This window comes from Plasmopara halstedii, assembly GCF_900000015.1.
Source record: "Plasmopara halstedii genome assembly, contig: Scaffold_110, whole genome shotgun sequence".
Classification (NCBI taxonomy): Eukaryota; Oomycota; class Peronosporomycetes; order Peronosporales; family Peronosporaceae; genus Plasmopara; species Plasmopara halstedii.
In genome coordinates this window covers 2,213,000-2,223,689 of record NW_020187031.1, presented here as the reverse complement: position 1 = coordinate 2,223,689, position 10,690 = coordinate 2,213,000, and the positions used below count along the sequence as shown (strand labels likewise).

The following is a 10,690-nucleotide window of genomic DNA, read 5'->3' as shown; positions in this document are numbered from 1 at the left end:
CGGGTTGCGCTTCGAGCGTCGGAGGACAAAGTCCGTCGTCATCGGCACTCTGCCGAGCATCTTCCCGAGATCGCCTACCGCTGTGCAGAAGACCTCGAGAGCCTGGAGCAATTTGTGCACCGTCTGCCTCACGTTAGGAATTATTGCGCTCTGTCGGAGCGGATACTAGCCGTCGAGCAGACAAATACGTCCCTTCGTGCGACGGTGGAGCGCCTTGCGCCGTTGGAAACAGAAATTGTTACACTCCGTGCTCAGAACCGGTTGCTGCTTCAACTTCGGGCGGGCGCCTTTGAGCGCGGCCCCGGCGCCAACGCTTCCACATTAACTTGTGCTGGGTATCGGTATGGCTTAAGCAAGCTCATATAAAGCTTCGGTTTGATGCGAATCCATCTTCGAAGGTTCAGCATATACTCAAGGCTTCGCTTGACCACAACCTTAAAAGGTCCAATAAAGTCGTAGATTTGTATTAAAGACAGCAGAAACGGCATATGTAGGAAGGTTTTCAGCATTTATTAGGACCGGGTCTCTGACCTCAAAGTTTTCCACAACTTTTCTGCTTCTTCCATCTGCGTATTCTTTCTGCATGTCTTGGCCTTCAGCCATCGAATCGCGAACGTCTCCAGTTGGTAGACAGACAGTCATCGACTCCTTTACGGACAGTGAGGGGGCTTATATCAGCTAGCCACTCGACTATTACTCCCTTACCAAGCTCTGAGCCATGGGATGGCAGCGTCAGTGGGACGCGAGTATTAAAAGGCCCGTTCACGAAAATCGGCGTGTAGCCGTTAGATGAATGCACTGAATTGTTCAGAGCAAACTTTACGAGTGACAACATAGCGCTCCAGCGCTTCGACATCTCAGCGCAGACGCTGCGGAGAACGTCCTCAACGACGCAATTCGCGCGCTCAGTCTGACCATCGGTCTGCGGATGATCCGCTGTTGAGAAAGTCAGCTCTGTGTCTAGCGCTATGAAGATTGTAAATCAAAACTTCCCAGTAAAGTGCGGGTCTGGATCAGAAACAATTGACTCCGGGAGTCCATGTTGTCGAATGACACGTTCGACAAACAGTGTCGCTGTACCTCACCTTCGATGGTGTCCGGCACCGCTGCAAGATGAGCAATCTTGCTCAAATGGTCTACAAAGATCACCGCACCCGTGTTGCCCGCCGAGTCCGTCAGCAGGCCAAACACAAAGTCCATACTCATGGACTGCCAACACCCGGAGGATGTCGATAAACTGGCCAGCGGCGCCGCCGCATTCGGAGAGGACATCACCCTCTGACACGTCCCACACGTGCGCACATATTCTGTCGTTCATTTATACAGCTTACGCCACCTGTAGTGGCAACACACTGATCTGTATGTCTTCTCACGACCGAGATAACCACTGAGTGGGGTTTGTGGGCCTTCATAGAAGATACGGTATTTTGAATCCTCATCGTGAAGAACCACTTCGTGACGTATCCGTTGAATCGGTGCTAAATCAAACTCTTTGCTCCCGAGAGCTCGTAACAGCGCTACATACATACTGTCGCTCGTGTATGCGGCACGGATCAAATACGTCACTGACGACGTCACCGTTGTGACATGAGCAGGCTGATAGTTCGCTCTGCGTGCCAACGCATCAGCCAAAGCATTCTGCTTTCCTGGCTTACACTTCACCTCGAAGTTAAAATCTGTCAAGAAGAAGAGCCAACTGGCTATCCTCTGCGATATGTGAAGCGACTGAGTCGCAGTGCGTAGTGACTCATGATCTGTGTAGATCACAAACGGCTTTGAGCCAGGCAGGTACACCCTGAGCTTGACAAGTGTATACTTCATCGCAATTATTTTTTTTTCGTTGTTCCTCCCCGCAGCCTTAGGCTGGCGAGAATTGAACGCGATCACCCAATATCATCCCTCGACGTCTACTTGAAGCAGTGCACAGCCGATGGCAAAGTCCGAAGCCACTAAAAGAATGGTCAGGATCAGGCCACACCAGTATTGGTGCATGAAGGAGGCTGTATTCGACCCTGTCAAGAGCCCCCCGATGCTTGGTGTCTTAACACTATTCCGTTTCCTTCTTCAGGAGATTCGACAATGGCCGTGGCATTTTACGCATAATTAGCGCTTTCGGTTCCTTGAAACCGGATAGTCCACAGTGGACGTGGCCTTAGCAGGATCCGCTCGAAAGTCACGCTTCTCAATTAAGCACCCTAAAAAGGATTGTTTTCCGCGCCAAGATGCTTTTACCGGCAAGCATACAGCTTATTCGTGCGCATGCACTCGAGCACCGCTCCCACTAGACGATGTATTTTTCCTCATCTGTCCTCCCGTGCCCCACACGACTGCGGACGAAGATGTCATCGAAGTATGTTTGTGCATAAGCTTGGTGGGGTCTGAACAACTGCGTCACAAGACGATTAAATGTTGCTGGTATATTTGACAGCCCTTGAGGCATCACCAGCCACTACCAGAGCACCCCGTTCGGAGGTCTCACCGTTGTCAGCGAATATCACTCGCTCTGATGAGCAATTGGTAATAACCATTGACCAAGTCGAGTGCGCTGTACTTTGTACAGTTCACCATATTACTCTGGAAGATATCCTTTTTCGGAATTAGTGTCTGTGCTGGAATTGGTAAAAACGTTAAGCTTATTGTGAGCGTGAACGATACAGCACTTGCCGTTCGGTTTCCGGACACAAAACGTGGGTGTCGATTGGGGAGACTTGCTATCACGCACCATACTTGCGTCGTACTTCGAACGGATAATGGCGTAAATGACGTCACACTGCTCTTTGAGCAAGGTTACGCAGTATTTGGTTCTCGGAACCAGGTCAATCATATGACGTACATCTTGGTTCGGAGGTAGGACCAACGGCGGATCATCTCAGACGACGTCTTATTTTTTTTACTAAACGATAGCTCGAATCCGAGGGATCCTTCAGGATCGATGATCCACTTTGTGAGCTTAGCACCCTCTTAGTGTCCTCCAGGACAGCATTATCCAGAAGCTACGACGATTAATCTCTATGATCGATCGTATAATGACCAATTCGACTAAACTACCGCTTTAAAGGCACCGCTAAACTTTTTGAAGGACATCTCGTCCAGCTCAAGAAGAGCATTCACCGTGGGGATAGCCTCGAGGGTGACGTCGCCGTCTTCCTCTCCTTTTATACCGTTGACATGGGTATATATAGCTGTGCACTATCGTCTACGGTCGACACACTATGGGTTAGGGTCGACTCCCGCGTTTGCAGATATCATACGGCCTCGCCGTCTCCTATCAACAGAAGTTTTACGTCTCATCGAGACCAGTGGGAACACGCACTCGGTATCGCCCAATGTTCCTATCCCTGCTCCATCGGAGCCTTGATGCTAAAACAACATCCGACGAAGAGCTGCTATTTACGCAGTCTGCGTCCGGTGTATCACGTACCACTCCACGTGCATCAGAAGGTCCCTCCCCATGATGCGTCGAACCTCGTCCTACCATACGGCTCTTAGCATGCAGCAACTGCTTCGAAACTTAAGCATTGCTCACTGAATTACCTGCCACTCCACGCGCATCACAAGGGCCCCGCCCTTGATACCTCGGACCTCGTCCGACCATGAAATTCTTGGCATGCAGCAACTGCTTCGAAACGTGAGCAGTGTTCAGTTGAATAAGTGCCACTCCACGCGCATCACTAGGGCCTCGCCCTCGATCCCTCGGTCCCTGGCCAACCATGCCACTCTTAATTTGCAGCATTCGCTCCAATACTTGGGCAGCGCTCAGTGGATTACGTGCCACCCCACCTTCAGCCCACAAGCTATGCCCGGGACTCCTGTCCGAAACACCTTTGATGTTTAACAGCTCAAATACTTCGATATTTAGTACATTGACAATCCCGGTCCAGTGCCCGCTCCCATAGCGCTTCTGCTTCTTGGGTTTATGACCCACCATTGCCCCACCAAAAGACGTGTGTGTAGCGCCAAAGATCTTCGACCTCCAATCAGTCTATTGCTCATGACGTTCCAACCATGCCACACCAAGAAAAAGGTTATACGTTGCATCCAAGTCTAAGTTTAAGCATTGTTTTCACCCTATCACAGCGATGTCACACAGGAACTTCGGCACATTGACACAGATTCTCAATATAGCAGGCTTTAAAATAAGAGAAAAGTCTACCTGCGTGCTTTGTAGAATCGGCATCTTAAGCTATTTAATTCTCAAACCTTTCATCAACGCAATACCCGTTGCGTCTGATCAGTACGCCGTACCACCAGCTGGGTAGACGTATGTGCGCTTAGACAGGACGATTTGTTCATCAATGCGCATTGTTCCCATCGTGACATGTGACAATTCAGAGTTGGGAGACAAGGAATCGCATCCCTTTACATAATAAAAATAACTAAGATTACTGAATCAAAGAACTGACCGGCTCTGAAAAAGTTAATTATATAGTAATCTTGAAAATTATCTCAAAACTTTGCTGAGAAGGTATTGGAAAAAATGGGCTTTCGTATACCACATGAAGCCGGACCGTATCTCGAAGGTATACTTGGCGAAGAAGACTAAACCTTTCCGCCACTTGCGACGATGTCGCCACGTGCGCGATGCGTGGTGTTTGTTGATCTCAGACTGGTTAGTACGAAACAGAATTTATCTTGTCAAGAACAGGGTAGTTGTTATTTGCCGCTTTACGCTTGCGAAACTCAAATATACTCGCATGATCGCTTAATCGCGCGTTCATGATCATTGGCATTTATTTGGAATAAAGGACAGCCTATTGCAAAGACTGAAGTCTCACAGACGACATAAATTGGCCGATATGTCATGTGGCAGGCACGCGGCTTTCATGAATAGCCGTAAGATCACCCCTTTTTCCGTACTCCATTATCATTTGTCATTCCTGAGGAGATTGGTTGGGGTGTGCCATGTCGGCATAATTTGCACTTTTATCTGTAATCGGTTAGGATATGAAGCTCTTTGGGTACTATGGAATATAACCACCATCCAATCTACGACGGTCCTTATCTTCAACATACAATTTAGCAAGCACTTCAAATTCAAGCATCCCAAAGGCTGCAATGAATTACTAGTCTAGTTTTGCAAACAGATTGCTTTGGCACATACGGTCAAGCACTTCTTGCAATTGCTTAATGCTGTTCTTTACATCGGGCCATCCGTACTCGAAATGACTACGGATAAGTATACCGTCTAGAAGGTATTTGAATTGATACTGCGCAGCATTGGAAGCAGCGTCATCGGATGATTGAATGTCGCTTCTTTATTGAAAATTCCCGTTCCGTGATCAACCATGGTAGAGCGCTCGCTTCGCATGCGGGAGGTAGGGGGATCGATACCCCCAGTGTCCACTTGTTATAACAGCTACTGCCAAATAATCTCGCTCGTAGTACAAATTTAGGGAGGTATGCTCTTTATCACAGGCAGTTAGTAATAATTATCACCAGAATCGAATTTACCAAACAAGAAGGAATCAATCATGTCACATATCCAGGGTCGGTGTTTGTGTTGAATGGTGTCTACGTGTAGCTTATCATAAGCATACACAACTTAGCATGTACCGTCAGCTTCCCGACACAGAGAGTTGGCGCTGGGTGGAAACATCTTCTTGGCTAAAAAGAACCATTTATAACGTCACACTGTTCCCTTGGTTGAATCAATTGCCTTGTAACGCAGTATTTGACTCTAGGACCAATTTCAATCCATGACATACTCCGTGCAACACGCGCGGTGGATTTTTTCATATCCCTTCAGCGATGGATAAATAATCAAATTTCCGATGCTTGCTGTTGTGCTGAGCTAATTATCGTTTGTTCGGCTGATATAAATGCTATAATCATCCTCCGAAAAGATTCCACAAGCAACAACCTATACGGTCTTCAATAGCTGTAGATGACGAAGTCAGTCCCAACTTTATAGTTGCCTAGTTTATGTTTTGGAACACTTACTTCTTAACAATTACCTTCCTGTAGCATTATCAACGAATGCAACAAGGCAAAAGTCAATGAAGCGCAAATGTTACTGGCTAGCAGTCGTACTGGAATTTAACTCACGCTACATACATTTCTGCAAAAAACAGAATTTTGAACCAGAACTTTGACCTCTTCAGCTCGATATCCTTGAAGCTTGTTGCAACGCTACCGTAAATGAGAGTGTCTTGTCCTTCTTTAATGGCTACCGCTTTTTGTCGGCAAGACTCAGACACCTTTAATATGTCGTAGATATCTGCCTGTACGATGATACATTCTAACCACACACAATGTTGATGGTGATCAGATTGCACCTTGTCTAGAAATTTAAGCTACCGGAACCCACACGCTAGGATTAAGCTAACTCTAGCGCGAGCCATCTGACCCATTTTGGGACCGGTTTCTGAGCCCTTCAAAATACTATCATGCTTTTTCCGTCAACCCAACAATCACACACCCAATTGGGTGGCAGGGGGTGACAACACAGGTGTGTTTGCTCATCCACTTTAGTGACCTATCTTTGGCGTCCCGGTCCCAGGCCAAGCTATAAACCACTTGAGCCAGGCTATTTTTAAGCCGTCATGGACATAATATTGAACACTGTGAATGACAGCATGGAATCATGTAAAAATTGATCTGTTGTATGTTTTTTTGCTTTTCAAAATTTCTTTTCTTGCCAGTACTTATCGTTCTGTTCACTTCTACTTGCTCAAGGTTCGGTTGCGCTTCATGGATACAAAATCCGTACTCTCGCCTATTTGCTTCTTCTTCTTCTTGTTCGCACGTTTCTTCTTCGACTTCTTAGTTTTCTTTTCATCTTCTCCCCCAGCGTTATCTACATAAAATAGACTATTAGCATCAGTAATTACTTCCGTTACTGCATTAGCGGGCAACGACGACTTTGCTCGAGATTTCGGTTTGTTCAGATTGTCTCTAGCTATTTCATCTAGAAATTTAGCGTAGCTCTGTACAGATGACAACCACACATCGGTGTTTAATGAGTCAAACATAAAAGCAAATTGACAACAACAAACCTCTTGAATAAGTAGAAGCTCTTCTGTCGTCACTTCAATCGAGTTCAAGAGAATATTTATCATTTTCTTCTGACCAGCACAAATCTTCCAAAGCCTTTGTGTAGCTTTCTCAAGCGAAGACATTGGCTTCGAAACCTGTTCATGATCAAGCCAAAGTTCAAAACTTGCAGGCAACGGAACGCCAGCAAGATGAGCCATAGATGTTGTGATAGCTGAATAACTTGACTTGGATTCAACACGCATGAAATGCGACGCGTGGCGCAGACACACAACAGCGTAAAATAAAGCACGATCCTGCTCGGCAATATTTTTTTCGTCCTTCGCTTGATGAAACAATGTAACATTGGCGAATGCGCGTGAGTAAACTTGACCAAGACAATCAAGCAGAGCATGTCGATCTTCTTCGTCAAGAGTTTCATCTCCATCTTTATCGTGACAGGTCGATGGCTTTGCCAAAGTATGCAAAAAGCTTAAAACCCAAACGAGCCATTGTCCGTTCTGAGATAATTTGCGCTCACGCATTTGAGCGGTAAACAGCACTTGCCGAGTCGTCACCTGTGCCTGTGAAACAACACTCTGCAAACTTTGCTTCGAAATCTCTTGTTTATCCTCTTCGGAAGATTCATTCGACGTTTCTTCATCACTTTCGTTGCTAATAGGGTAGTAGATCGCTAGCGCGAGAAGCGCGCCATAAATTTTAGCTACTTCTTCATGATAAACAACCTGTTTCAGTTCATTAATCTCTTTAGGACGGTAAAACATTGTCCACGGAGCCTTTAAACCGTCAGAAGGAATACTCGCGCCTTGCTGCACAGTGCAATCCTGAGCTATGGCCACAACGTCCTGCACGACGATACGCTCTAGTAGAGTGCGAAGTTGTTTCACCGGTTCAAAATCTGCATCCTTGCTGCGACACCATTTTTTTGAAAGCGTTTCAAACTGTTCTTGCACACGAGCTGCCAGGATTCTTAGTACAAGCCCTCGCTTGTGCTCCTGCTCTTCTAGTGACTCGTATCTTCGTGCAGCAATAATTGCAAAAAGTTGTGCAAGCTCCTCAATAGTACAATTTTGAGTGTCAGTTGGATGACGGGCGATATCTATACCCGCATCCAGCGCCAGCACGCCAGCAAGTTTGCGCTGCTTATCAATAGAAGGAGCGATGGCTGATTGCGTCAGCTCCAATTCCGTGTCTATTTCGTTTAGTGGTATGCGAGATGATGAGATCTCATCACTATGCTGCTCTTGTATGAAAGAGGCGTGTAAGTCGCGTAGCAGCTTTGCGAGCTGCGTTCCTAGCGGCGTCAAATTACGCGATAAATGCGCCTTGAGCTTCCTGCTTGGAAGCTTAGCCACTGCTTCTTCTAATATCGCATGAAGAACAGTACTATCTTCCCAAAACTTTTCGTGCTCGGGTGTCTGAGTCCACTGTTGAAATACAACACGCGAGAACTGGGTTAGGAAGTGCGTCGCCTTGGCCTCCATTGTTGTTAGAGAACCAGCAAATGACTTTGGTGATTGTGATTGGCTGCTAGAATTACTTTGATTGCCTTAATTTACTGTAATATCATACAATTGTACATTCTTTCAAACATTAGAGCATCAGATTCATTCAGACACAAATTCACAAACGCGCTATAGACATTGTAAAGGTGAATTTGTTTTACCAACTATTTTGTAGTTAAGGAGTATTTTCCGATATCTGACTCAAGATACTGTCAAATGATGTGAAGACAGTAGAAAAATAATGTTCTAGGTGGCGACGCGGTCAATTGGGGCGAAGAATGACTATGGCGTGGTGGATTTCGAATGTGCACATGATTTTTTAAGCTTGTGATTCGGACCATGATAGCCCGAAATTCTTCAGGTCGATGCCTTTTCAGAACTCTAAACGCTCGCTTTTGAAGACTACAGCTCTATCAATCGAAAAGCCTTTGGTAAAAGTGTCACCATCTTTCACAGCGAATGCCTCACTTGGTAGTTGAACCTTGGAAAGGTGTCTATGATACAGATGGATACAATGTTTACAGGTCATACTCACATGGGTGGAGACATAAATAACAAGACTGGACAAACAAGTGAAAGTAAACGGTTACTGCATTTGTATTGATACGCTCAGTAATGACGAGACTTTCATAAAGCTATTGTGTTACTAGCTATTTTCTGGTAGATAAAATTTTTGAAAAATAATTTTGACTTTTAGCTCCGTCTAATACCGCTGGATTAAAAAACAATACCCTTCTTCATTGGGAATTTATAATCCCACGATTTACGGTCAACATTTGAGACAACACATACCACGCCTACTCCCTTAAGTTTTTCAATATCAGGAAAGCGCCTATATTAACGAGTTTCCTGTGGTCAACGCCGTATACGTTTGATTTTGGAAGGCAAGATGTAACCAGCATACTTCAAGTGACCAACCGAGTTCCACCTTACCACCTCCGCTGTACCATAAGGTTACACAGATTCACCGAATTTTCCTCCGATCAAGGTCTTTCCGGAGTTTGGATGAACATAGCGTTCACACACACCTCCTTTTTAACGCTCGCTATGAGGCGTATGATAAAGGCCGGTGTCATTACAAATCAATCAAACCGTGTTTAAAAAATTCTGCTGTCCTGTCCAACAATTCAAGAAAAGCAGCAATCCGCAACGGCGGCGTCAGTCGGTACCCGCTTTTTGAAGACTGTATCACTGCATATGTAACGGAGATACACGAATCCTAATAACAGGGGTGTGTGCTACACGAGATGTGCATGGTGTGACCACACAACCAAACAAGAATACGGTACGGGGCTAGGTAGCCAGCAGTTATGTATGTATTAAGATTTTATTATATATATTTATTATATTTGGGAAAATTTATACATTTAACATTAGGATAGATAAATAAAAATCAGATTGGAATTTAAACCGAAGAGTTGATTAGCCTTGGGAAGGCAATAATTACTCATGGAGTAAGCGGACTGCGATCCGCTAACTCATACTTCGTTCTTGTAAAGAACGAAAGGTTGGTGACCTAAAGTACGCTTCCTCAAGCGTTTTGCTACGACAGCCCCGCTACACTTGGTAGCACTTGTAGTCAATCTACAGATTGATCATCTGTGAGGATGCAGGAATTTTCCTCTTGGCCCCAGGGCATGCAGGACGGGCTTAACAAGCTGATGTCCTTGCTTGGCCCTGAAAGCGTGCAACATCTTGTAGCACAAGATCCCGAGGCAATCAGTGCGCGTATAGAGACGTTTTCGAGTTCCGAAAACGCTCTGCTACAGCACCTGCAGCAGAAGATGTCTGCATCGTTTGCGTCTATGACGCCACCGCCGGTGACGGATGAATTTACCCGCTCTAAGCCGCTCATGATGAGCGTTAAGGTCTTTGAGGGGAAAGATGGAATGAGTCTCTTGCTCTGGGTAAGAGAGGTCGAGATCGCCAACGCATCTGCCATGCTCCAGACCGAGCAACAGCGCGTGGCTCTATCCATCTCAAAGCTCATGGTCGAGCGCGACAATGGGTACTGACGTGCGGCACTTCGGTCGGAGCTGCGTTTTCCTACTGGGCGGAGCTAAAATTGCAGCTCGCACGAGTGTTCTCGCCGCCAAATTAGGCGTATCGCGTGCGATCGCGTTTCCTTACCACCCGACAGGGCAACAGGGAATTGGTGGACTTTATCCAAGACTTGCGAACTCTCATTGCCG

General features: G+C 46.1%; 1 protein-coding gene across 1 annotated transcript; it reads right to left on the bottom strand.

Moving 5' to 3' along the window:
• Positions 1 to 6,662: 6,662 nt before the first annotated feature.
• On the bottom strand, positions 6,663 to 8,477 carry PHALS_00448 (uncharacterized protein; the record flags this gene model as incomplete). Its single annotated transcript, XM_024716401.1, has 2 exons — positions 6,663 to 6,926; positions 6,996 to 8,477. 2 exons carry the CDS (start codon positions 8,475 to 8,477, stop codon positions 6,663 to 6,665), a joined length of 1,746 nt encoding a protein of 581 aa, XP_024572499.1.
• Between the last annotated feature and the right edge of the window lie 2,213 nt (positions 8,478 to 10,690).